The sequence below is a fragment of the Oxyura jamaicensis genome, chromosome 3, assembly GCF_011077185.1.
Source record: "Oxyura jamaicensis isolate SHBP4307 breed ruddy duck chromosome 3, BPBGC_Ojam_1.0, whole genome shotgun sequence".
NCBI lineage: Eukaryota > Metazoa > Chordata > Aves > Anseriformes > Anatidae > Oxyura > Oxyura jamaicensis.
The window spans coordinates 42,729,150-42,756,608 of record NC_048895.1 but is presented as its reverse complement, the minus strand read 5'-3'; the positions used below and the strand labels follow the sequence as shown (position 1 = coordinate 42,756,608).

General features: G+C 45.6%; 2 protein-coding genes and 1 long non-coding RNA gene across 10 annotated transcripts in view; 2 read left to right on the top strand and 1 right to left on the bottom strand.

The window, feature by feature from the left end:
• The window catches only part of CAPN9 (calpain 9), a 30,594-nt gene extending 24,969 nt beyond the window's left edge, over positions 1–5,625 (bottom strand). The window contains exon 1 of one of the 2 annotated variants that reach the window (XR_004749808.1): positions 3,600–4,783. Coding sequence is in view for 1 of the 2 variants with exons in the window: in XM_035322881.1 (XP_035178772.1) it covers positions 3,600–3,812 (213 nt within the window). In the remaining variant the exon portion in view is untranslated. Of the gene's footprint in view, positions 1–3,599 lie in introns of both variants that reach the window. The other variant, XM_035322881.1, reaches the window with a different exon arrangement.
• A 973-nt stretch (positions 5,626–6,598) lies between these two features.
• LOC118163862 lies at positions 6,599–11,025 on the top strand. The gene is made up of 2 exons (XR_004749224.1): positions 6,599–7,194; positions 10,145–11,025. It is a non-coding gene; the product is annotated as an uncharacterized LOC118163862 (long non-coding RNA).
• A 3,619-nt stretch (positions 11,026–14,644) lies between these two features.
• On the top strand, positions 14,645–26,850 carry AGT (angiotensinogen). 7 transcript variants are annotated; one of them, XM_035320918.1, is made up of 5 exons: positions 14,645–14,784; positions 18,207–19,026; positions 23,213–23,477; positions 23,754–23,898; positions 24,870–26,850. In XM_035320918.1, exons 2-5 carry the CDS (start codon positions 18,234–18,236, stop codon positions 25,059–25,061), a joined length of 1,395 nt encoding a protein of 464 aa, XP_035176809.1. In that variant the 5' UTR covers positions 14,645–14,784; positions 18,207–18,233; the 3' UTR covers positions 25,062–26,850. The 7 variants fall into 7 exon arrangements, with proteins under 7 accessions (XP_035176809.1, XP_035176814.1, XP_035176807.1 ...); XM_035320923.1 differs by having other exon boundaries at positions 14,705–14,784; positions 18,210–19,026; XM_035320916.1 differs by lacking the exon at positions 14,645–14,784 and adding an exon at positions 16,647–16,803.
• The last annotated feature ends 609 nt before the right edge of the window (positions 26,851–27,459 follow it).

Genomic DNA, 27,459 nt, shown 5'->3' with positions numbered 1-27,459 from the left:
TTTTTTTTTTTTTTTTTTTTTTTTTTTTTTTTTTTTTTGCCTTTGCCAGGGAGGAGGTGGTGGCGAGGCCGTGCTGTGTCCCCAGCACACCTGGCAAGGGGAAACCAAACAGCACCTCCTCGTCAGCTGGCCCGCCTGCTTGTTAAACACACCCAGCCATGTGTGACGGGATGCTGGTGATAAAGAGCACAGCTCATTGCCTTTAAACACCAGTACGACGGCTGATAAGGCAGCTGATCTTTAATAACGTGCCTTATTTTAGCGCTGTTGCTCCTGGAGAACACGACTCTCACAGCATTTAGTGTTACCAAGAAACTCAGCCTGCTAGCGAGGGTTGAGATAAAAAGCCTCCCCACCGACATGGCTGCAAATGTTGCTGAGTGCTGTGAGAGTTTCATGGCTTGTTGCCTGTTACACAGCTCTACAACTGACAGAGGAGAAAATATTTTCAATCTCCCACGTTTAAAGCAAACACAAATTTAAAAAAAAATCAATAAAAAGGAACTTAAAGGACTTTGAATGGACCTGTGTCACATTCTCTGCTACACAAAAGAAAACCGAGAGCTACAGTTTATGAGTAGATGTTGCAAAAATAATAGTAAATTTACAGGGATTTTCAGGCTGGATGGTGTAATAACATGTATTAGTGCTTTCAGTATGCTAAAAGACAAAACCCAGGACTAGATCATGCATTCATATACAGCATATTCAAAGATTCACCTGCATAAGGGCATTGCCTAGAATTAGGGTGATGCATTTCTCAGGGAGATGAAAGAAAGTGCCTGAAACTCTCCTGCTGCTGCTTTGAAGCTATGTTTCTTTCGAGTCAAAGGGAAACAAATTGCATCCTTTGGGACTCTGGCACACATTGGTAGAAGGAGGTCTAAGAAAAGATCTCCCTCTTAGAGATCTAAGAAAAGCTGAGGCTGTTTATGGTGGCCTTATTTTTGAGATTATATTTATCTTTCTGTTTCCAGCATATAGATCCTGTCATACCGGTTGTCAGCGGCTGTTGATATTAGGAGAATTTGCTTCTTAATTCCTCCTGTAGACCACAGATTCAATTGGAATTGTTAAAACACATTTGTGTTCCTTTTTTTCTTTTTTTTTTTTTTATTATTATTTTTATTCTTCAACTTATATGTTTCTTGCTTTCCCAGATACTGAGCTACTAGAAATAAATGACAGATATACTAGCCCAACAGTTTAATTTAGATATAAATTAACAGGACATGACAGAACATGACAGGGAAGGGAAGGGAAGGAAAGGGAAGAGAAGGGAAGGGGAGGGGAGAGGAAATAGAATGAGAAAAGGGTCATCTATTTTTCAAATTACTCTAAATTTTTGATAAGGTGCAATTTCAAGGATTTCATTTGTAAAGATAAGGGATTGGTAAACAAATCACTATATAGCTTTCTGAATCTTAGAGCACTTAAGATTTATGTAGAAATCTAGACATTCACCAGGTGCAAATCAGTGGAGCTCACCAATTGCAGTGGGAAATGTACAGCTCTGGGCTAGTTATAGGGCCTTGTTTATTCTGTGTACAAACGTTTGTGCCTGCAGGTTTATATATACATGTGAAAATAATGAGAAACCATTCTCTGCTCTCATTACTAAAGAATAAACTATAACAAGGTGTAAATCTGAGGACTAACATTATTTGGGCCTGCAATTACCTGCATGTACTGTGCTACACTTCAGCTGAGCCACTGTAAAACACTGGTAGGAAGGCAGTAAAAACCAGACACCACGAGAAGCAGTCTGAACACCAATACCTAAATGCAGGGGCAGCACTGCTGGGATTGCACTGCCAAGGCACTACTGCTTGGCCAGCTGAGCTGAGGTAATGAACCTGGCATGTGCCCCAGGCCCATACCCTGCTTGCAAAATGTTAACTCAAAATGGTGTTACAGGGATTGCATTTACTGCTGTAAATATATATATTTCAGTATATAAATATAAATGTAATGTAAATGCAAATATATATATGTAAGTATGCAAACACACTGATAAATAATAGACATGAAACTGATTTAGCTTAAATGCTGAGGGGCTTAAACTTTGTCTTTTTGCATCCTTAGAGCTTCCCCTGAGCTTTATTTCTTGCTGTGCTGCTCACAGGAGTTCACCTTTTTGGGTGGGTGGCATTGCAGCGTAAAGGCAGAGCCCGTTTCAGGTAGCTTATTCATAATAGAAGTATTTCCACTTCAGTTTACAAACATCCTGAAGTTGAGACTGGTAAGTACAACAGACAGACCACTCTCCTATGTCCCTCACTACCACACACAAGGACACAGAAGTTATGCCTTTGAGCAAAGCAACCCCAGACCTCCAGCCTGCTCCTGGGGGCAGCCCCACAGCCCACCTGACCTTTGGGGCACTGCCAGACAAGGTGGGCAGCAGCACCTGGGGGTCTGCACTTGCATTTTGGGGCCATCTCTTGCTTTTTCATAGCTGAAACTTGTCTAGGAGTAATAGCTCTAATAATGCTCTATAGTAACACTACATTAGCTATTGGACACTAAGGCATTTGGATGTCTCTCATTGTGGATTAAGTGAAGCCAAAATGTAAACCCATTTCAAGTCCATTTTGTTCTTTTTCTCTCTTGGTATCACTATTGGCAAAGGGACATTTTCTACTAATTCTGAAGCTTTCAGACCATGAAGAAAAAGAGAATAAATGTCAATCATTAGCAAAGAAATGAAAAGTAGCCACAAATTTTCTGTCTATTAGTTAAAGTTAACTGGGGAGAAGGAACCAGGAGTGATGTTGGTTTTGTGATCTGAGAGCATGTGACTGGCGAAGCTTCAGGCTATCCCTGTGTTATTAATGTCTGTTATGCAAGATGCATTAAGAGATACTCATCGAGCCCTTGGCTACTGCTGAATGGCTCAGTAACCATGGCATGTATTCATGACCTCTCAGTGTTTCATGATGGAAGCAAGCGAGTATGTCTCATGCTCTAAAATTTAGAAGTTTTGATTTTTTTTTTTTTTTAAGTTTAACTTTAACTATTAATTTCCTCCATTAATGGCAGTTGGTTTTTAAATAGTCATGTTATCATAATGTATTTTACCCTTAATCCCTTGCATGCCCTCTTATTTTCATCTTAACGTTGCTTTTGTTTGGCAATAATGTAAGAGAGACACTTGATTCTTTATGCATTTACATAAACATATGCACATAAAGTGTGGCTACGCAGTAAGTCACAGAACGCAGAAGAAAGTACAAAATACATACAGAAAGAAAATACATACAATATTTTAAAATGATTAAGACAAAGGCCTTCAAAAGGACAAGAGAATATGGAAAAGGCATAGGATTTTACAGGATAGTTAAAAAAAATGGATGTTTCAGAAATACTTGCAATAGTTACCAGATTTTAGCTTCTATTACAATGTCGCTACCCTTCCGCTCCCCCTCGCCAGTTGCAAGCTAGCAACACACAGCTCCATGGGGTGAAACCTTCCAACCCTCCTCCTTGCCAAGGACCCCAAACAAACAGCAAAGCACCGCAAGCAATCGTTGGGTTTCCCTGCCGTACATGGGAGCAGTCCCACCAGATGGTGGGGCATGAGGATGTCGTGTACTCACCCCAGGCCTCTTCCAGAGGAAGGGAACAGGTGGCTTTTCACTGAAGAAGAGGGAGGCATCGCTGGCAGGGAAGTCGGGATCCTCAAAGAGGCTGCCCCTGCGCAGGCACTCCTGCTTTAGCTCCTCGTAGGCTTTCCCCGAGCTGTGGGTGGCACGCGCCTCCCGTGGCAGCGGTGGTGGCCTGGGCTTCGAGTCCCGGAATAGGTAGGGCATGGCTCCCACCAGGGAGAAACACAGCGGGCTGAGGCTTAACGGGATGGGGGCAGAGGGAGAGAGGAGCGGGAGCAGCTCCGAGCAGCGTGGGAGCAGCACGATGAACACCCTGAAAGCAAACAGGGAGGGAAGGCGGCCGGCTCGGCCACACCAGCTGCGGGGCCGGGAGTGGCGAGGTGGTGCCAGGTCCTCCCCGGGGCAGGGCTGCTGTGCCCACCCGGCGGTGACAGGCCTGTGTGGGGCTTGGCACCTGTCCCTGCCACCCCTGGCCGCTGACTTCAAGGTATGGGGAGCCAACGGAGCGAAACACAAGCTGCAGGACGGGGTGTAGCCTCTGCAACCGCGAAAGGCTCACCCTTTTTGTCTGACACGTGAAAAGCCCGGCATGACAGATGGTGGGGCTGTCCCAGCGGCCAGGTGCTGTCACTGTCGAGGGACACCAGGGCTGAGGTGTAAGGGCCAGGGCTGCTCTGTCGAGGGGTAGCCCAGTTCTGGCCCCAGAATTGGGGTGCTAGTATCTTTTGGGGACAGCTCAGGGCAGGGCAAGTGACAGGGTATTTTACCTGGGGAAGGATTTTTACAGACTGTGCATTGAAGGATTTCTGTGTATGTTGTAACAAAGGATTTTAAAACCAAATAGACACACAAAACTTACCACTGAGTTCTGGGTTTCATGACCTTGTTCATCTCTTGTTGTGCTTCTTCTGCTGCCCAGCGTCTACCTGCCACATCACATCTCACATTAGACAGCAAAACACTGTCTTGGAGAGGACGTCAGTCAATGCACTGTGAATGCTCTGAAGAAATAACGGCAGGGTTCAGAGCCAGACAGGCCTGGGTACTCCTCCATGCATGGAATGGCAAGAGATGCTGCCCTGGGAACAAATTACAGTTCCTGTAACACAAAACACAGCCCTGAGTACAAACACCAGTCAGCCTCCCTTTGCTTTAATTGGCCCTTTGGTCGACCACTCGAGCTTGCTGCCAAGGGATGATTTATGGAGAGCAATTAGGTGAAACAGAATTAATTCCTTTCTGTTCTGCTATTTGTCACAGCAGCGCTGTGAGGAAAGCTTTCTTTTTCACAGCATATATTCCCATGTTTATTCCCCATAATTGCATCCATTGTTGATGTCTGCAGGCTCCCTCCTGAGACCAAGTTCCCATTGTCCAAATGTATGGATGCTGTCCAGACGTGTGAGAAGAGGCAGGCCTTGTGCTCCAAACGTGGCAGTCATCTGACCGAACTTTAGGTCTGCAGAACAGACTCCAAGCTACTCACCTCGGCTTTCTCTACAGTCAGTACAGAAGAGCAGTGCCTCCAGGAGGTGATTCATTGTGTCCTCATCCATAAGATCTCTCTGGAGATGACCGTATCTTTCATTTCCCTTTAGGGGAAGCCTCATGGACTAGCTGAGGGTAGATGCTCAGCTATTAAATGTGTATAGTCATGTGAGATGGATCCCAGCTAAGGAACTAAGGCAGGAGAAGGTCATAAGTGCCAACGTGAGCCTCAGAGATGTGATGTACCCAACATCCCACATCCAGTCAGTGGTAAAACAAGGAATTCACTTTATCCACAACATCTCTGTGTGGGCTAGGGCATGTTCTCACACACCAGACTAATGTGAAGGCCGGGGAAGGAGACGTTCAGCATCCAGGGTACACCTGCTACAGCCCAAGGGGAGTGACCGCATATCACCTCAGGGAGTTCCCACTTTTCAGAGTTCAGCTGCAAACAAAAATGTGTGGGCTGAGCTCTGATGGGTGCTCTTTGTGCTGTAGGGGAATTCATACAGTTTCTGTCCTATGTGAATGCTCTGGTGTGTTAATAAGGGATGTTTTCACACTGCAGCCTTTCCCTCAAAGGGGAGGGAGAGCTTTTCCCTCTCCTCACCGTGTTCAAGTCCTGACACTGCAGGGAAGTTCCTATCTCTGAGGTCTCAGCCTTGGTGTCAAATCTGGCTGAAAGTGGCCTGAAGAGATGGTGCCTGGAGAGAACAGTTGGCAGAAAGAGGAATGAGCAGAAAATGCTAAAAAATATTTCAGTTCTCAGTTATATACAAAACTTTGTATCTAGCTAGCCACACTCAAATGTTTTACAAGAAAAAGGACTTCTAGCAGTTTTAGTCTCAGTGAGAAGTGCTTTCCTCCCCTGAGACAACTCTTGTTATTGCTGCCACTTGGTGCTGTCTGCAGATCCTCAGGGACTGTTATAGGTGGGAGGAAAGTGAAACATGGGTCTTGGTCTCATGCACAAGAATATTTGCATCCTATATAGGATAGGGTGTTTCAATAAATCATGAAATTATGTCAGGAAAAGAGTGGACCAAAGAAATTGATAACATCTCTAGCCCGGTCCCTTCATTCACTGGTTTTGGGTTAGGGGAAATGATATATATTAGATTTATATAATAGTAGGGATTATTAAACTGCATTGTGCTAGTTGCTGTGTAGATATGCAATTTCAAGATATTTTCTGCCCTGTAGGAACAACAATATACATATTAGGTATAAGGTAATGGGTAGATAAGAGAGAAAAGAGAAATGCTGTAGAAGTGATTTGACCTCTGTGTTTTTGAAAGGTGGATAAGGCTGGAAGGTCTGACATGAAGGGGTTACCCTGATACAAATAAAAGGACAATTACAACTATTTGGTCCTGGCCTCTTTGCTGGGGATAACTGCAGGGATGTGTGGTATTCCACTGCGGGCAGACACCAAAATATTCAGATACCTCAGGATATGGGCAGACAAGCAACCAATGTAGAAGGGCTTTAGTCCTTAGACATGCTGGTGCACTGAGAAAAAGCAGAGTAGGTGTTAACACTGGGAAGGTAGGCAAACACAGATGATAAGAGGCTTTGACACCAGGCTTTGTACTCTTTAACTTGACAAGCTGTTGCAATGAACATACTGTGACATTGAAGCAACGTAAGAGCAGGGCTTGTGACAGCTCTGAGCAATGAAGTCCTTCCTCCAGGGTTGCACTGTCAGGGGGACAGCAAGTTTCCAGCCCTCTGGCCCTCTTCCAGCGGGGCTGATAGGGCAGGTCTGTCCTTGCCCTGCAAAGTGGGTGCCTGCACAGGTGTAAAGGCACTGCCAGCTGAAAGAGAGCTGTCAGAGAAAATGCAATTAATTCCTGACAGGCCACCTCTGGAAACCATTAGGCTCATGTGGTCTGCAGATATCTCTCTACAAGGCATGAGACGAGGAAGGGTTTCAGACTGGCAGTGTAGCAACATCAGCGATGCACAGGTTGGCAATGTATGCTAAATCTGAACACTGTTTTCTTCTCCATGCACCATCATTAAACACCTGCTCCTGAAATACCTGGAGCTTTATCGGTTACCCTCAGCCTTGGCTCTAAAGCCTGCAGAGAGTGTGAGCACCAGCTCAACTGCCTCTGCCCACAGGTGTCATTTACACCACTAGCTATAGATGAGCATCACTGACAGCTTGGATGTAGGCAGCTCTTGGAGCCCATAGGCAAGTGCTCTGTGAAATCCCACCAGCCCACGGTCAGGAGTGGAGTCTGGAGAGGTGGGATTTTGCTTCCTCTTTTGCCCCAGAGGTGACACCTTTGTTCCTGTTCTCCAGAGCTTTGGGCTGATGAGACTTTTCTCACCATTTTCTTGTGGCACAGACATGGTGCTGGAACAGGCATTTCTGTCATTTCCTTTCCCACCATCATTGCTATCAGGTCAGACTTCCTCGAATTGTCTCTTTTTCATTGAGAAGGCAGAAGGTCTAGTTTGTTTCTCTATGCTATTAACTGCCAGAGACTCTCATTCTCTCTCAAGCTGTAATTCAAGGAGTAGAAGGAGACATAGAGGGAACCCAAAAGGCCTTATGTAGGAAACTATTAGGTCCACTTCTCCCTGGTGTCCTGCATAGCTTCATGCTACAGCTCTGACTCTCAGCCCCCGCTTTTTAACATCTGGCGTGTGCTTTTCTTAGTCACACTTACGTAATTCCTTCCCCATCAACACCAGGTGGACCCTGGTCATTCAGGATTTAAAGTTGGTTATTCAAATGACAGCAACATGGTTAAGTCTTTCAGAACCCTGTCATGGGTAAACCCCATGCCCTGTCATCAGTTTAACATTGCAGGGCTTATCCATAGCCTTTGACCTGACTGATCCCAAGTTCTCCAGTGCTTGTTGACTGCTAGCTAAGCTCCTCCACTGTCATCTGTTTTTCTCTAAGGGACTCTTTGAGGCTAGACAATTTCATTTTGTGCTCCTTCTCCAGGGGTTTGAGAGGCATGACTGGTTTTGCCTTAGTCCCTTTATAGCTCTCCTTACATTTGCAATGATTTATGGATAAATGTTATTATGTGGACTGAGGTGCCATCTGTGAAACTGGGCAGCTCTCCGACCTTCCTTCTTCCTCTGACTTTGTATGAAGTTATATAAAACATCTTTGTTCTGTCTCTCAGATTAGTCTCATTTTAAACTGCTTGGCGTCCTCTGAACTTGTGCATTGATTTGAATCCAAATGTCACAGCCACAGTCACATGAAACCACACTATTTCTTATACTTTCCATTACTTTGGCTCAATGCAGAGCGTGGACTTTTGCCCGGTGGCTTGCAGCCTGGCAGAGTTTGCATATGCTCCTGCACGCGTCTTTGCTAACTTGGGACATTACAGTGCTCCACCTACAGCTGAGACCAGACAAACTGAGCCCAGCCTGGGGCTGTTTTATTAAGACTTTTCCTTCAGCTTCCAGCAGTAAGGCCGTACAAGCTCTCTCTGGCCTGCTCTCTGGAGAGGGGCTGGAGCATCCTTCTCTCTCTTTCATTTCCAGAGGCCGAAGAGAGCAAAGGGAGGGGAGGTCAGGAAGGTCGTGCAGGGTTTTAGGGGTTGTGCTGAGACTGCAAGCCAGGCCTGAGGACTAGACTGCCCTACTAAATGTCACAGCCAGCCTAGTGAAAACTGCTGTAGAGCAGAAAAAGGCTACTGGAAATCAAGGGGAGGGACATTAATGAGTGCCCTTTGGAAATCCTGCTCTGGGCTTAGTCAAGAATAGAAGTAGCTTGGAGGAACTGCAAGATATCAGAATCTCATCCAGAGGAGGAAGCCAAAATTATGGTGAGCTCTCTGTATCATTTTACACAACAGCAAGAGGCAAGAGGCCACAGCCTGGCTGTTTTCTCCCTGCTGTGTAACAGCAAAAGGGCCTTGTCCTAAAGAGGTGCCTGTCCCAAATGCTGTCTTAGGACTCAGCCATGCTCACACTGTGTGCAGCTCTGCCACCACTGCCCGCTGCCTGGCTGTGAAATGCTGACACAGAGCAGACATCCCCTGGGGCTGACTGGTTCCCCAGAGTAGACCACGGTGCTTGGGGATCCCTGATGCTCACAGCATCCCAGGGCCTGGCAGCGTCTCTGCCCTCCCTGACCGTGTCTGTCCCCTTTCTGCCCAGCATCGCTACTCCCCTCTGTTGCACACCCAAAAAAAAACATGAAACACATCCTTTTTTGTGCTTTGGTGAGTAATGACAACATTATCTGTGCTGGCAGCTGAAATATCATTGTTAGACAGCCATCTGAGTGCTTTACCAAGACAAACAGGCACAGCTTTCCGAGCTGCTCTTCCAGGCTTTTGTCAGAGCTGAGCCAACGCTGCTTCATTAATTTGATCCCCTTTGGAAAGGGGTCGTTTTACAAACAAAAGGGTGCTTTTAAGATTAGCTTTATTCTTTTTCTTTGGACTGTGAAACACCAAGTGGCAGTGTGGGAGAGGAGCCAAGCTGCAGCATCTCTTCAAACCCCATGAGTCAGAGGAAAGCCCTACAGGAGCTCAATTTTTCCTGGGAGAATAGTTATAAGAGCTCCCACTGTTTCCCCTGTTTTGTTTGTTTGTTTGTTTGTTTGTTTGTTTGCTTATTTTTATTTTATTGGGGGGGGGGTGGAGGGGGTAGGGGGTTAGAGGGGGGATTATGGTTCACAGAGGCTTTCATCAGCATGTGTTTCAGCAGCCTGACTGGGAGGCAGGCTTAATTCTTTTCTCACTAGGAGTAGCCTGAGCTGAATTTCCTATTCTTCAGCTTTCTCCCTTAGGCAGTAAGCTAAAATGTAATTTTACCATTAACATGGAAAAGGTGGAAAAATAAGGCAAGATAAAAATAAAATGGATCCTAAACTGCAGCAAATATTTAAGCGTTTGCTTAAAAGTCATCCAGTAGAAACGAGTGAGCAGGAAATTCTGCTCTCTAACTGATTTTTCCACTGAAACCTCAGAAACTCCAGTCATGAGCTCTTTTAATTATTTCCTGTAAAAAAAAACACCAGTTGGTATAAATTTAATCTTTCCCCCGTTTGCTTTCAGAACTCTGGGCTGCACGAAGCGAAGGAAGGCGAGAGCATCTCCGAGTGCCCCTGGCCCGTGGTGGAGGCAGCCGGGCGCTGCGAGGCCAGGGCCCTCCACACGGAGGCAGCTTCGGCTCAGGAGAGGAAGGCGAGAGCTTCTGCAGCCTGCTGGGTTAGCTCCTGCCTTTGCTGTTTCTGCAGGCTTGAGCTCTGCAAACAGTCCCATTGCCTTGGCTGGAGTTAGCCCTGCTGGAGCTGATGCGCCTGCACTGCAGCCCTGCGAGGCTCTGCTGGGCTCTAGCAGCCCGGGCAGCCTTACTATAGAGCTGCCTGCCTCTGTCTGCCCCGCTGCTTTCCACCTCTCTTCATCTGTCTATGGGATCTGAGAGTGGGAGGCAGGCCAACGTGCCCCACAGCTTGGTGGTAGCAGTTGTGTACCCCTCACATCAAAGCCAACCCGAACGCCGCCTCCTTATCTCGGGTCTCAGACTTTTTCATATCATGGATTGTGTTTGGAGAGGTGGAAATTGAGGCTCCTGGCCCAAGAGAGTTCCTTTTTTGCCCCGTTGTCTGTCTGTCTCTGTGTAGGAGTTTCCTTTTGGCAGCTACAGCTCTTGGAAATAAGAGAGTCCCTACTGCAGTAGGGAATGAGCCAGTCCATGTCCCCAAAACAAACAGCATCTACCATGTATGATTAAAACCGCTCCTCAAGTGAGGAAGGGAGAATGGGGAAACTGCTGCAGGTATTATTCTCAGAGGAAACCGAATAGCAGCCAAAATAGCTGAGTCCTGCTGCTACCTGCCTACCCTGGGCAAGAAGCTGTGGGCAGAGGAGCAGGAGAAGGGGTAGAGGTGGCTGAGGGAGGCTTAGGTGGGGATATCCCAGCTTCCAAAGGTCTTTCTATGGTGCTGCTTTTAATTTCACTAAATAGCAGCCTTTTCCAGGCTAGAAAACAACTACCCTGAATGGTGCCCTGGGGATGCAATGAGTACGTCATAATCCCAGTGGAGCCACCAAGGATTAACCTCTCCAGGTCTCACCAAGAGGATCCCCAGGGAGTAAAGCTTCACTGAACTTTGTGGCGGCAATCTGACAACACTCAGGGGAGCAGGATGCTTGGTGGCAGGGCCTTCTGGACCTGGTGTTGTAGCATCTCCCAGACAGCAATCACCTGGCTGCTTTCCTCACTCACCACTGGGAACAGCCTGAAGACTTCAGTGGCTGACCCTGCTGGGAAACGTTGGGAAGGTGCAAAACCCCTCCTTGACACAAAGGCATTCAGCAGGAGCATCTCACAACGTGCATCAATCTCACAACAAAGCGTGCTCCAGTTCTTTGAGGCAGGCATCATGCCGTGCAGGCATTGCCATCACTGCTCTTCTGCCTCGTGGATGTCATTTGAGGTATTCAGGTACAGCGTGATCAAGTAGGTAATGGACTAGGCTGAGAGGCAAGAAACTTGGATTCTTGTCCTTGAGGTGCTTCTAACCTGCTGCATGGCTGAAGGTGAATCGCGTCACACCTCTGTGTCCCCTTTCCCTCTTAGGGCAGCCCTGTTCTGTCCTGGCTGCTTCAGCCTGGGATTGTCTCTGCTCCTCACAGCACCTGCTACAGGGAAGGACCCAGATCATTTGCAGGTGTTGCAGCATTTGATGAGCTCTGCAGGTGGGTGGTCACCAGCACAAAGACCTCCCTCAAGGGGACTGTTCCTTGAGGAGCAGAAGGAGATGCAGAGCTTGTGACGCTCCTGCAGGGACCTCTGCCCCTTCGAGGAGGGGGCATCATGCCCCATGCATCATTTTTGGGCAGGCCCCAGCTACCTGAGTCAGCCTCCCACTCACTCTGTGTATTTTGGCACCATCTGGGCTGGCACGCTGCATCCCTCTGTCCCAGAACAGGGATGAGTGCGGGACAAAGGTAGGTGAAGGCCAAGGTGGGAGGACCACGGCGGTTATGCTGGCTAATCACCAACTCAAGCATGGGTTTGGTTCAGTTTCTGTACCAAAAAAATGTCATTAGGGTTAAACTGTACACACGTGGTCCTTGAGTTTTGTAGCAGCCGTGCTGTTCCTCACTGTGAGACCCTGCAGCAGAAGCAGGATAATCTCTCTTTCATCATCTGTACTTTGAATGCTATTATTGAGAAGCATTTTTGCAATCCTCTTTACACAAAAAATTGGGCAAGCACTGAGTACATCCCCCGTGCTGCTTTCACAGGAAAGTGTTTCCAGCCAACAAGGGCAGGAGTCAGGTGTACAGAGAAAACAGAGAGAAAATAAAAATCACATACAAAGCGATTCCTTATCAAAGTTTCATTAAAATAGTCCAAAAAAAATTACTTTGCACAGACTTTCCCCACTAGAGACAGGAAAAACAAACAAATAAAATCAGGCCCACGGCAACTTGCCACAGTTCTCACAGAACTGGGCAAAATTGGTTTACTACTGTGCAGGAACCTGCCTGACCCATCAGCAGATCTGTACCCCCTCCCTCTTCCCTATGTGTTTACTCTGGAAAAAGCCACTGAGTACTTTGTGTGCAGCAGAAGTGGGAGCAGAGCCCAAAGGTCTGGCAGGAGACAGAGACAGAGTTCAGACCCTGGTGCATTGACTCTGCCACTAGTTATTACAGGTACTTTGACTAAGCTAGAAAAACAAAACAAAACATGAAGAGTGGCTAACTAATATTTGGAGCCTTCCCACTATTTTTGAAAATTGTTCAAATTGTCCAAGACTTATTGATTTTGAAGAGTCAACAGTGGGCTCCTGAATGTGCTGTGCAATGGAGCAGTGCCCAGCAGCACTGTGGCTGGGGTCAGGTTTGCTAGGTGTGATGCTAGTGTGTGACATAGTGCTGCTAAAATAGTATTTCCTGTCGGTGAGCCAAGTTAAGCTGGCCAAGTTAAGCTCAGACATCTCTATTTCCATCAGAGGTTGTAGACAAGCCCTTAGAGAGGAACCTGTGAGCTGTTGTATGGCTCAAACTAAAACTCAAGTCAGACGGCTGTGCGGGGATTTCCCAAGTTAGCTGTTGTACCTGGACTGTTGTGTTCTGCAGCCTCTGATGGCTGTGCCCTCAGTGAGTTCATTTAATCTCTTTCTGTACCAGTTAACGCTTTCAGTCTCCACAGCATCTTATGGCAGCGCCTTCTGCAGTTTATATACGAGGAAGTGCACTTCCTCTTAGTTACATTTTCTGCATGGCAACTTTACTGGGATCCTGCTGATTCTGGCACTGTGGCAAAACAGTGAGTAAGGACTTGGGGCTTGTCTTCATCATTTTACGTGTACACTCCCCATCCCAGTGGTCACTCTTCCAACCCAAAGTGCCTTGGTCTCTGCAGGCACTTGGCTGCTCTGCAAGGATTTTCCCCGGTGTCTCACAACTGCTCTTCCTTCCAGTGTGATGCCTGCCCGCCCCATCCCTGCAGCAACCACTGCACCTGCTGATAAAGCGATATTTCTTGTCTCCTTTTTGTCAGGTCCTCCCACACAGGCTTCCTCTTTTCCAGCTTTTTTCCTGTCCTTTTTGCAGTTTGTTCTCTCCTCTTGGTGCCTTGTCCAGACCTCACGTGGTCTTCTCTTACCAAAGGAAAAGAGAGGGAAGCTTTATGGATGTTGATGGGGAGTAGAGATTTGCAATTACCAACTTAAACCCTCAGGCTGTGCAGATGAGCTGTTTGTGGCCTGCTTCCCATTCAGGGTACTTCTAGTCTCAAAGAAAGAAAGTCTCAAATTTAGTAGCAAATGACACATGACTACGTACAGGCTGTCTGAGTTAACCCAATGCAAATTCATAATCTGCAGAGGTCGGACGTACAAGCTCAACCGACACAGAGCCCATGTCGAGGTTCTCAGCACTGCCTGAGGGCCAAGTCTGTGAGCAGCATAATTCATTATCCTCTATCCACGGTAACTTCTTTCTCCATAAATCCCATCCTAACTTCACAGGAGACAGGGAGATGTCCCTGTAGTACATCTGGCCCATTCTAATTCAGATCTCAGAGCAAAATTTGGGAAGACTGGAATTGTCTCTGCACAAAGTGCTGAATTTCATGCAGTCTTTCCCAGAACTATCTGGACCAATGAAAACACTTTTCAGCAGAACAGAGACAGGGTCTTCTTCAGCAAAAGAATTTCTGGCTTGCCAATCAATTGAAATTTGAGCTTGGAAAAACAACATTATTCTATTCAACACCTAATTACTCACTCTTGGTTGTCAGATCAGTGTTCCCCTACTAGGGTTAAAATTTCCAAGGCAAATTTGATAGCATTTACATAAAGAAGAGGCAGCAACATTGCTCCCCGACTTGCATGTCAGAAGATGACGGCTGGCTGGCAAAGGGATTTCATTTCAATGGCACAAAATGGGTGAGAAGCAAGGCTGCATGCGGAGCAGAGACCACAGTACCAGCGGGAGAGGGTTTTCAGCCACTCTGTGCTCCCCTCTCTGGAGAAGGCAGCTGTGACCATGAATAACAAACAGGAAAAACAGAGGAAGGTTTTGAAGAGAAATGAGGGCAGTGAAGGGGGGAAGGGAGCTCAGGCCAGCTTATGTAAGGGTGGGTATAAAAGGGAGATATGAGTCCTCTCCTGAGATCAGGAGGAGTGGAGCAACAGAAGGACGGGAACCTCTTCCTTGGACAGCACGTTTGAGAGGTCTGTGTTTATTTATACCTTTACTGTGGCTGTTGCAAGATGAGATTTGTTAGGCAATGTGCACAGGACTTGGGCTTTCTTTCTATAGACAATGCTTTTAAGAAGGATCTTGCTTTTACCTTCTTGAGTTCCTAGCTGTTGGAAAGTTTTTCACCTATTTTTTCTCAGTACAGTTATTCTGGCACAGCTCTCTTTGGGGAAGAGAATCTGCGGACACCACAGCAGAAAGGCATGATAGAGACTCTCCTCTTGCTGAAGTCTGACTCTATCTTCAAGCATATGCTCCTTCCTAAAACCATGGCAACCCAACAGAGAAAAAAAAAGCCTGACAAACGGGTCCACATATAGTAATTGGAATAATGCTTGTGCACTTAAAATGGATCAGAAGTAGAATGAAAAACTGACTGTAATTGTCATACTAGGGCAAAATATGTTCCCAGGTGTAGCAATGTATGTTCTTCATAGTCTGAAATCTCCTTTAGTAGAAACTGAAAAGATAAATGACAAAGATCTAAGAAATACGCTAGTGCATAATGCATCTTAGTAGGGGAATATTAATTAAATGAGCATAATTAGATGGGGTTTGTCTGAGCTTTGCACTGGGGCATAAATGTGGGCTACCACCAATGGGAGTTACGGCTCAGCAGCCTCCTGCCCCCACTCTTCCATGGCACAGCACTCTCTGTGGCCAGAGATTTGGGGCTCGTGTCTGCAGACAGCAAGAGGAGACCACGGTGCACTGCAGGAGCCACAGAGTGACTACTTCTCCTATTGCCTGGATCCATGGCCAGGCTCCATGCATTTTATAGCTGTCTGGAGATGGTGCAGATGCTCAGGGATTGTTCTGCTGCCAGATGCTTCTCAGAGTGAGATGCTCCAGCAGCAAGAGGAGAAAACACCTTAAATATTTCAAACTGTTTGCTTAGGCCTTATTACATGATAGCATGTCATACGTGCTTATGCTTAGGACTCACAACAGCTAAAGTAGTCAAATTATTCAATTGAAAAGCAGTGCTGCAGAGACATATTTCCATCCCTCTGTCATTGTGCTCATCCTGGCAGGGCTTGACTGTCTCTACAAGCACCATCAGCTTCACCAGTTCCAACAGCCCAGGTGCACCCACAACATTGTTCTGCCTTGGCTCCTGGCTCACTCCTTGAAGCCCCCATGTAACTGGGCACCACAGCACAGACCAACTGCACCATCCCCCGTTTAACTGGCTATTTATTTGCTTAAAGAGGAAAGGGCATGCCAAAGCTGAAGGACCACTCCAAAAGCTGCAGAAAGATCTCTGAATCCCACTGCTTTTTCTAAACAGGACTTGGGAAGTTGAGAGTAGAAGGGGTGAATTCTCTGTCTGCTGGATCTGGTGACCTAATCCATCTAGTTTTCATCTTCTCCACCACATTTCGCTTTGAATAGGAAAACAAGCAAACTTTTGATCTTCTGGATAGGTCAAGAGGGTAAAAAATGGTAAAAATTGACATGCCACTCCTTGGTGAGTACACAAGCCACAAGTCAGAGCTTAAAGGCAACTTACCCAAATAGGAAAAAATCTGGTCTGACTGTGCACCAAATGCAGGCACAAGGAAATCTGTGTTTCCTTGAGTCCAGCACAAAACAAGCAGAGTTATTTTCAGGTCCTATAATCAGTTCTGCATAATGAAACACCTGTGTCCATCTCAGTAAATGTGTAACTGCTGGCTACACAAATGTGCTGGGTCGGGTTAAAGGTTGTGTATTGATCTCTGGAGTTTTCTGTGCATCCAGTGATAAATCATACTCCAGTTTTATCAGGCCCTATCTGGTCTGAACTAACATTTTTTGGCCTCCCAGCCTGTGATGTAAAGTAGCTTTGTGCAATGCCACTGGAGACTTTTAGAAAGGCCCCTCCTCTGGGAAGGGCGTAAATGCCCCCAACATCACCACATACAGCTCCCGGAGCCAGAAGGTGCCACAAGGAGCCTGTCCCAGAGGAGACATCATCCAAGGAGGGACACCGGCACGGACGGAGGCTAGTAAGCACACTCAATGGATCTGCTCTGAATGCCAATTTTTCAGCTCAAGTTTTCATACTTTTCTGAAAGGCTCTGGACTGACTTCTTTAGGGAAATAATTCACGTTTGCTTCACCACAGACTGGGCCTGGTGTAAGTGCTGGCAGTGAGGACTGCCCCTCTTGCTGTTTCTGCCCATGAGGGTCAGCATGGTGGCTCAGGGGAGAAGCAAGCTTTGGCACCCGTGGGGCTGGGGAGCTTGCTGCCAGCAGCGGCTGTTGTGAGGCAGATATGAGGGTGAAGAGAGTTGTGACAAACAAGATGTAACTATTAGTGTAAAAATACAGCCCTGAACAGCAGCATTTTTGGCAAATGATAAGCATTATTCTTACAGAAGTGTAATTTCTGACTCATTTGGATTTCAGATATGCAAATCCAAAGTTGCAGATTACAAATCCAAGGAAGGCGCAACAGAGCTATTAGTTATCAAAAACTGGTTACCGGAAAAGTGAGAATTATAAACAGTTTGTCAGTGTGTTTGCATATACATGTGGATATTCATATGTACATGCATGTATATGTGCCTACGCCTTTTGCATTCCCAATATGCACCATATCCTTTGTTCTGAAACACTGGCAACATCAACGTTCAAAAAATTTCTCTATTTCTAGTCAGGAAAAATAAGAGCAGCAGGAGGTCTTTTACCACAGGAGGACTGCTCGCACAGAAGGGAAAACCAGAGTTTATCCCTTCTAACTCTGTATTCAAATAATGAAGGTGCTATGAAAATAAGCTCTTGGTTTCCGTGTTAGCACATTTTTGTAAGGGAGCCCTGTGTGTGTTTGCCTAGAAGCTAGAAAGAATGTTTGCACTGGGCTATGGAAACACAAAATGCTTCGTTAGTGCCAGATATTATGCTGACTAGACATACAAAATAGGAGAGTTCAGCAGTGGGACCTTAACAGACCTGGTTTCCAAACCCACTTCCCCTGTAACAGCAGGCAAATCGCTTAACTCGTCCATGTGTCAGCAAGATTTAGTGCAGCAATTTGCAGAGATAGCTCTGACTAGGTCCTGGGAGCAATATAGCAGCATTATTATAATGTTTTGCCAGAACTAGCACAGTCTAGCTTGCAAGCCTAACTCATTGCAGAGCGCTACCATGGTGCTTCCAGCGCTCAATCTTCAGAATATCGCGGTTGGTAATGTAGTCAAATCCATGCTTGGCACATCCCCACCTGCTGCCATGAAACTGTTGGCCATTTCACCCTGTCCTTTTCAGGGAGCAGGCAGCCCAACTGGCACTATACACTGCAATTCCTGTCTTTGTAACTCCAACACAATATGAGCACCTCACCATATGAGTACAAGACAAAGTATTTACAACAGGCTGATTCGTCTTCCTTCCTCCAATTTTCTTTCAGCAGACACTGTGGAAGTGGTTTTCCGACATGAACCTGGCGGCAGACCTTCTCTGCTTGCTCCTGTGCCTCACTGTGGTGGCTTGTGACCGGGTCTATGTCCATCCTTTCAATTTGTTTTCTTTCAACAAGAGTACCTGTGAGGATATGGAAAACCTGGCCCGAGAGGGAAGGAAAACTTTTGTCCCTGCCTCCATCGAGTCCCAAACCACACCTGCTTATGAAGATGACCTGAAGGACAAAGTCAAGCTGGACACCCCGAGCCTGAGTGGCCGTGGGAGGCAAAAACTGAGCTACCTGAAGGACTTTGTGCATGTCCTGGGCGTGCGGTTTTACAGTGAGCTGAGGGAAGCACATCGAGGCCAAAATGTCCTCCTGTCCCCAACCAGTCTCTACGGCTCCTTGGTGTCTTTCTACCTGGGTGCATCCAACCAGACGGCCACTGATTTGCAGGGTTTGCTGGGATTTGTTCCCCCCTCTGGAGACCCCGACTGCACCTCTAGGGTGGATGGGCACAAGGTCCTTACAAGCCTGAGGACTATTGAAAGCCTCATCAAAAACAGGGATGAGGAACTGCTCTTTTCCAAGATGCTTTGCCTCTTCTCTGCCCCTGGCATACCCTTATCTGAACAGTTCGTGCATGACTTGTTCCCTTCAGCCGATGCTTTCTACGCCCGAGCTGTGGACTTTACAAACCCAAGTGAGGCAACAAAACAAATAAACACCTTTGTGGAGGCCAAAAGTGAGGGCCGAAGCAAATGCTTGCTGACAGACCTTGACCCATCCACCGATCTGCTGTTTGCGGTGGATGTCCGCTTGGCAGGTAAGTGTGAGCAAGCACTCGTGTTGGAGGCAGGCTGGGTGGACAGGTTGCAGCCCTGCTCCTGAGAAGGACGCAAGGTCAAACAGCATGGGGGAAGAGCTCAGGTGAAAACCTGGAGCACAGCCCCTTGCAGTGTCCCATTCCCAGGGTCCTGTCTCCATGCTGCCTCCCCTCACTCAGCCACAAGCCAGCAAGGGCAATGGAGAGGAGGTGGAGGGAGAAGTCCTCAGGGAAAGCTTCCTTGATCAGGAAACCATGGGTTAGGAAAGGTGTGGTGAGATGAATAATAGAGTACCATGCTTGATTTCTTACCACAAAAGAACTAAAAGTCATGAGGGGTTTCTGGTGAAAATAATCAGGATGTAGATTTAAAGCAAGCAAAAGCAATACTTTTCCATAGTCTGGAAGCAATTCCTAGGTCAGAAAGTAAGCTACCAGTTAGTGAAACTGGGAGAGTATACAAAACTAGATGTAAGGCAACCCTTTAATTACTGAGGGTTGTTCCATTGCTGCTGTTCTAGAAATACTACTGCACAACAACTCTGAATGTACTTGCTTTTCAGCATCCTAGTGCCTGAATATAATACCATAGGGAAGTTCGTGTACCAGTGACTGTATTTCAATAACTTTGCAGTGAGGTTTGTTTCTAAATGGGTTTCTACTGATAAAGGGTGGAGCTCAGGTGTGCCTTAAATGTTTTTGTGCCTTTATCTTCCCACTTGCAAACTGGATTTCCGGTTTTCTTTGCTTTTTGTGGGTGCTGTCAGAAGATACTCCATAACGCAGTCATTGGTCATAGGCAACATTGATTCACAAGGCAAAGGTTCTGCTTATCACACTTAATTTCATTTTATGACAAGGTCACTTATCTAGTTGACCAAGGGGAAGCCAGTCAATGTAATATTTTTGGATTTCAGTAAAGCATTCAATACGGTTTCTCACAGTATCCTTCTGAACAAAATGTCCATCATGCAGCTAGACAAAAAGATAATGCAATGGGTGAACAATTGGCTGATGGTTTGGACTCAGAGAGTTATAGTAAATGAGGTTACTTCAGGCTGGTGGCCAGTCACTTATGGGGTTCTGCTGGGCTCCATTTTAGGTCCAGTTCTCTCCAAGGTTTTTATAAATGACTTGGATGTAGGGCTAGAAGGTGTTTTGAGTAAGTTCGCAGATTATACTAAATTGTGAGGAGCCGTTGACTTTCTTGAGGGTGGAGAGGCCTTGAAGAGAGATCTTGACAAGTGTGTGAGCTGGGCAATCATACGAAGTTTAACAAGAACAAATGCTGGATTCTGCACCTGGGATGGAGCAGCCCAGATTGGGGGATGAGAGGCTGGAGAGCAGCCCCACAGAAAGAGATCTGGGGGTTCTGGTCAAAAGCAAGTTGAACATGAGTCAATGGTGTGCCCTGGCAGCCCAAAGGGCCAGCTGTACCCTGGGGTGCTTCAGGTACGGCATTGCCAGGCTGGTTGAGGGAAGTGATTGTCCTGCTCTGCTTTGTGCTGGTGTGGCCTCACCATGAGCATTGTGTGCAGTTTTGGGCACCACAGTATAAAAAGGACATAAAGCTATCAGAGAGTGCCCAAGGGAGGGCTATAAAGATGGTGAATGGCCTAGAGGGGATGATGAGGAGCCCCTGAGGCCCCTTGGTTTGCTCAGCCCTGAGCAGAGCAGGCCGAGGGGAGGCCTCATGGCGGCCTGCAGCTCCCTCACAAGGGGAGCGGAGGGGCAGGCGCTGAGCTCTGCTCTCTGGGGACAGCGACAGGACCCGAGGGAACGGCATGGAGCTGGGACAGGGGAGGGTCAGGCTGGGTGTTAGGTTCTGCACCCAGACGGTGGTCGGGCACTGTGACAGGCTCCCCAGGGCAGTGGTCATGGCACTGAGCCTGCTGGAGTTCAAGAAGTGTCTGGACAATGCTCTCAAGACATATGGGTTGATTTTTCAGTGGTCCTGTGTGGAGCCAGGAGTTGGACTCAGTGATCCCTAAGGGTCCCTTCCAGCTCAGGATATACTAGGATTCTATGAACAGGTCTCTCCCATGTCTTAAGAACAACACTGTTGTAAAAGCAGACATGAATAGTCATATTAAGACTTCTAACTTCTCTTGGAGACTTTTCAGGGAATTACACACCTAGCTGCATGTTTGAAGGCAGAGGCATCCAGACCCTCAGCAGTAGATGGCCATGGGGAGCCAGGGGGGTTGATTTGCTGTGGTTCATGGCTGTCCCAGTATTAATAGACAGCCCCAAAGTCAATACCAGAGCTTTGAAATTTTGTGTGATCAGATCCAAATGCACTATTGTAAACGAATAAATAATTTAAATGGTACTGCTGAAGAAGCAGTTTATCTGCTTGTCTGGTTTATTTGCCATATCAGATTTGTTTTGTTTTGTTTTTCTCCCTACTGGCAGCTTTTAACAAAACTGTGTACAACTAAATTGTGACGTGCAGCGCTCTTGCTTCAGATAGCAAACTTTCTGCATCCAAATTCATGTTTAATGTTCCAGAGGCAATTAGCTTCCTGGCACTTTGAGTCAATTCTTTATGGGAGCTCATTTTACTTAACAGGAACATAAAAACTGCCTGGAGCTAATCCAAGGTCTGTGCCCTCGCACATCTGCCCCTGCCAGAGGGCAGTGCTGCTTCAGAGAAATGATGGGAGCCACCAATAAGGAGCCTCCTGCCTCACCTGCTGCCTTGCAGGCAGTTAGACACTGCCTCCTCTATCTATGACATTCCTTATGTCCTTCCCAAGACTATTAAAAGAGATATTATCCCAGCTTGATACATTTAACTCTCCGAATGCGTGTTATATATTTATTTATTTATTTATTTATTTATTTTTTTATTCTGTTACACTCGACATCTGCTGTCCTGTGAGTGTAAGTTCTGCAGGTTACACAGGCAAAGTGTCTCCTTTCTGCTTTCAGCTTCCATCCTTCATTCTTATGAGATAAGAAAAAACAGTGAACAACTCTTTATTTTTTATTTTATTTTATTTTATTTTATTTTGCTTATATGTTTCACATGTCCTACTCGCTGCTGTTTTGTGGTCAATTTACACTAGGTGGTAGTGCTTAAATGTGCTTTTTATACAAGGTTGTTTAGGAGACAAATGTTCCTATGCACACTTTATTATATACTAAATCTGTTAGGATCCAGTATTTCCCTGGATTTATTGGAGAATAGACTATTTAGCAGTACAGCTATGCCAGCTCCTATTTTATACTGATATTACTTTAATGAAAGCATTCCTTTCTTTACCAGAACATATAAATCTGTTTTCCTAATTCCCCTTTCCACAAAACAGCAATTTCAAGACTACTGATCTTTGCCCTTCTCACTGATGGCAGTAGTTTCTTTAATGTCAACAGGATTATCTGCCTAATTGGGCAGCAGCACTGATCTATGGCAATGAGCAGATAACATGTTGAAATGCAAAGCTGCACAGAAGCAGCAGGAGATGAGAGCAAGGCTTCCCATACTTGTGAACTGGGTAAGAAATTTATATTAAGGTTTAGCAAGTGTTCAGGTATGTCCCTCTTTAACCTCCTGGGCTCAATCAACACTTTTGTGTTGTGCTTGCTACTTTCCCCATTGCTTTGGTTATCAAGATGGCCAAAGGTAAGACCCCAGAGTGAGCTTGTACCACCTTCCCTCGCACCAGCCCCCTGGCTGCCTCAGGAGCCCTCTCCAGCTGTGCGAGGGCACTCCTGCAGCTGGCCCTGCCAGATGTGGTTCCAAACAAGCAGCCCTAGCACATGGTCATCACAGCTGCTCATGGGATGGAGAGAAAATCCAGACCCTCCGCATCAGACCCGTCAGCCACCCAGGAGCCACCTTGGCAGCTTGGGAGGGAGCAGGTAACTGAGCAAGCAGAAATTTCTACCAGATTTGTGGCATTTCCTGGTCACAAAGCTGGTAGAAACATAGCAGTTTTGGTCACAGTCCTGATTGTTTTTCAGACTTTGTTCTGTAAATCTGCACTGCCTCTGCCTGATGCTACCAGAAGGTGTATTAAAGACAGGTTACACATGTTTACAGTATCTAAGTATGATTTTACACACACTGCCCTTATCTAATGCAGTGTGTTGTTTTTAAATAAACAATATACCAGCTAAGGGGCAGAGGGGAGGAAGGATGAAAGGGAAGAACCAACTTCTTTCTTGGTCTGTTTTTCAGTGAATGCTAAGAAAGCCTCCCGGCTAAAAGAGCTTCAGGAGTTCTGGGTCGATTCGAACACAGCGATCTCAGTCCCCATGCTGTTGGTAACTGGGACGTTCAAGTACAAGACTGACACCAGCAAGACTTTTTCTGTGATTGAAGTCCCTGTCAGCAAGAATGCTCTTCTGGTGCTGCTGCAGCCCATCAATGGCAATGACCTGGACAAAGTAGAGTCCGAGCTCCCTTTGCAGTCTGTGGCCTGGCTCCAGGATCTGTCCCCAAGGTACAGCTTGGACACGCACGCGCCCTCCCATAGGAATTAGTGGGACAGGGTGCACAGAGCAGCCCTGCCTGCTCCTTGCTTTCCTATAAGGGTCAGATCCTGTCAGGGAGGGTGTAACAACTAGTGCAAACAGAGATTCACAGAAACTCAGGGACAACCCATTAGTAGAAGAAACGTCCACTTGGCTGCCCGAAGTCTGCTTAAACACCACGCTTCGATACCAGCAGACGTGCTTTCATCTCTCTCTCTCCCCCTCTTCTCCTCTCTCTTTTTCAGAGAAATTAAATTAACTTTGCCAGAGTTAAAAATAGAAGACAGCTCTGATCTGCAGGAACTTCTCGCAGATATGAAACTGCCTGCATTGCTGGGGAAGGGGGCAGATCTCAGTAAAATAAGTGACACCAATCTAACTGTTGGGAAGGTATGGTATATATCACTGGTGTTAAGCAACATATGCCTTCTGCTCAGCTTTAGCCTGTTTAACTGTATAATTTGACCCAAAACAAAACTGTAAGAATGATGAGGGATACTTGATCAGCAGGGGACATTCAAGATGTCTGAATGGTACTGAATACTCTTTCGATTAATGTCTCAGCAGAACAGGTTTACTCTACAGCATTTAAATTTAATCATTACAGCAGAGGATGCAACACAAGCACCAAGTTTGAGGTCTGGGCACACTAGGTTCTGTGCACACAAATTAGCCTGCAAACCAACAGCTTGAACAACTCAAAGCATCACAGCTGGACTTTATGATAGAGGCTGGCAGTACACAGAATCATAGAATGACGTGGGTTGGAAGGGACCTTAAAGATCAGCCAGTTCCAACCCCCTGCCATGGGCAGGGATGCCACCCACTAGATCAGGTTGCCCAAGGCCCCATACAACCTGGCCTTGAATGCCTCCAGGGATGGGGCATCCACAGCTTCTCTGGCAGTTATTGGGCTGTTCCCTTGATCACTGTGGGACTGCTTACAGAACTGCAAATACAGAACGAAGCATGGCATGTTGTCTCACCTGAAGACAGTATCAACCATTCGTGTCCCAAGGGAAAGAAAGGGGATTTAAAAGTGGAGGACTATCTTCCATTAAAAGGCATCAAATTATGTTCTAAAAGTGTAATTTCAGTGCCTTTGCCTTTTGGAAGACATCCTACGTTTGAAACTTTGTCTGGATAAAGGGTACCAGGATTTCATACAGCCCAAGTGTACAAGCTGCTGTAGAGCCTTTTCACATTATGGAACAAGTGCATCAAGGGCTTATTTGAACATCCATGGAGTCTCTCCTGTGCTGGCTATGGCTGATCTAAGTTACTCATTATTTCATGTGCTTTTTCATCTGCTTAAGCTCTCACTATCATGACTCCGATTACTTTTATATTTTGCTTTACAGGTCATAAATAAAGCCTTTTTCAAACTGACAAGTGATGAAACAGATCAACCAGAAGACCCCACAGCACAGAAGGAAGATTTGGGGCCACTGGAAGTAACACTGAACAAGCCATTCCTTCTAGCTGTTTTTGAAGAGAAGTCAAGGGCAATGCTTTTCCTTGGCAGAATAACAAACCCAGTGCACAGTGTTTAAATGCAAGCACCAAGAACTGGGGCAGAGGGAAGGGGGAAGGTGTGGAGAAGAGAGAAACGATGCACATTTCCCATCACCTTTTCCTTATTCATCAGCTATTTTTATGATCATGTGGAGTGCTCTACTTAGCTTTGAGATGAAGCAGGTAGTGTTTGAAATACAGCTTTTTGAAAGCTACATTCCAATTTTGGTCATCTATTTCATGTGGGGTGGTGACTCACACTCCTCTCCCAGCTTCTCTTCTTTCCTTCTTCCCATCTTGTCTCCCTTCTGCCCCTAGCAATCTTTTTTCGATACAATGGGGACAAAACAGTAGTCAGCAAGCCACTGACTTAAAAAAAAAAAAAAAAAAAAAAAAAAATGATTTTATGAGCGCAAGCAGCATTTACTACAGAAAGGTAGAAAAAAGGAACTCTTCATTCTTGAGAGGTCACTTTTTGTTTGGTCAGTTTTGCAAGAGACATTCCCTTTCACTTTTTACAGAGAAAGTTTTACAATTATGCACAGAAATTTCTAGCTTGATCAGCACTATTTTCCTTTAATATGCTGCCAACATCATGGGCAGGCTTTGCTTGTCCCCCTGAGACAAGATTTTGCCTTAGAAGCAAAAACACTTTTATAGGAAGTTTCTTCTTTCTGCAGCCCAGATGGGTATGTTTATTTCTTAACTCCATGGAAAAGCTAAAAATGTGGTTTGGTAGCATTAATGAACTGCGGTGTATGAATTCTTATAGTGTGACAGCATTATCTCTGATTTTTTTGGAAAAAAATAAGGCTTACTATTCCAATACAATCCCATTGCTTAGAATATTTTTTAACCTGAGAGGCATTTATTACAGGTTTGTAGTGAAAAAGAACATTACTGGTTAGAGCCCAGATCTGTAAACCTTAACACATCCAAACCGTATGTTCTTAAAAGAATTAAGAACCAAAAAAAACCACAAAACGGTATTAATGGCAGTAACCTATACTAATGGTGGGTGTGCTGCTACCCGTGATTAAGATGGCTTCAGCAGTTCAGTGCAGATCTTAGTGTCATAAAGGTTTGAAACAAACTGGAACAAGAGATTAATTCTTAGACTTGAGTCCTGAATGTGAATGAGGAAGAAAGGAATTGGGAGTGAATTTTTGGTACTAAGGATAGCCTGCAAGAGCTTTTCCTTTGATTTCAGTGGAACAGGAACTTTGACCTCACATTTTTAGATTTGTTTTTGGTGCTGATGGTATTGAGGCAGTAATTGCAAGCCTCTTCGGGGTATGATGCCAGATGTATTCTGCAGAGCACAGTAGCTCACTATCATCCACAGTGGCCCAGATTTCTAATCCGAAACTGCTAATGTCAGTGCCTTGCTGTCAGCAATGTAGGTAGATGACCTGCTTCTATCTTGATGGAAAAGACTGAGGAATATCTTTCTTGAGAATATTAATATTACAAATGCTGTAATTGGATAAATGCATGGATACTGTACTGTATGTATGTATTCCAGATGCTCTAACCCGTAAATACGGTGCTTGTATTTTATACAGCAGAAATTAGGTATCGATATGCAGAACAGGAAAGTTGCAAATAAAACCACCTGCAAATTGCTTTGCCACAGTTCATTTGGGTTTATGTCTAAGTCAGATCTCATTCCAGCTTTTGAAATTTGCTGTCAGATTTATGTTTTATAAGACAGTAAGTTGCCAATTATCACACAATACAGCCAACGATATAGCTGTAAGCATGAAAGAGACAGCTTCCAAGCATTTATATAAGCTATATTAAAAGTTATTCCATTTATTCATTGAAGTCACAATGTAGCATCAGCCACAAATGGAATTTCAGACCAGAAGTTTCCATTTTTACCATGGAGAGGGAGGATAAATAAAAGGGGCCCCTGGCCATTCTGCCAGTAAGCTCTGGGACAAAATAACATTCTTCACAGGTGAGGAGCACACAGGGCTGGAGAACTCCATACCCTGGTCAGTGTTACATGGAAAAAAACAAACAAAATACAGCACGCTGTAACCCTGGAAAAGAAGAGGAAGGAAGAAAGGACATACATAGGGAACTAGAATTAAACAGGACAGAGCAAGGATTGGAAAGTTCTGGAGCATTACAGTATAAAAAGATGATCTGTATGTGTACATACCTATTTCTCCTGGATATTCAAATGGTAAAAGAAAAAAACAACCCAACCCATAATTAAATCCCTTTGCTTCCCCAACAACATATATTCTGTTGAGACTTGTTTCTGACATCAATTTTATGTCTAAAATGCTTATTTTACTCTTCACTCTGTAGAACTTAAGAAGTCCTAACAAAGATTTTTTTTTCCCTGTAGTTACCAATTTTCTTGATGCCCAAGTTCCAGTTGCAGAAACATCAGTACAGGTATCAATGTAGAAGTCAAAAAGA

Coding starts and splice junctions, on each gene's coding strand:
- AGT (XM_035320916.1), top strand. CDS start 16,696: ATGCCCCCAACATCACCACATACAGCTCCCGGAGCCAGAAGGTGCCAC. Junction 19,027..23,212: donor GGTGGATGTCCGCTTGGCAG/GTAAGTGTGAGC, acceptor TCTGTTTTTCAG/TGAATGCTAAGAAAGCCTCC. Junction 23,478..23,753: donor CTCCAGGATCTGTCCCCAAG/GTACAGCTTGGA, acceptor TCTCTTTTTCAG/AGAAATTAAATTAACTTTGC.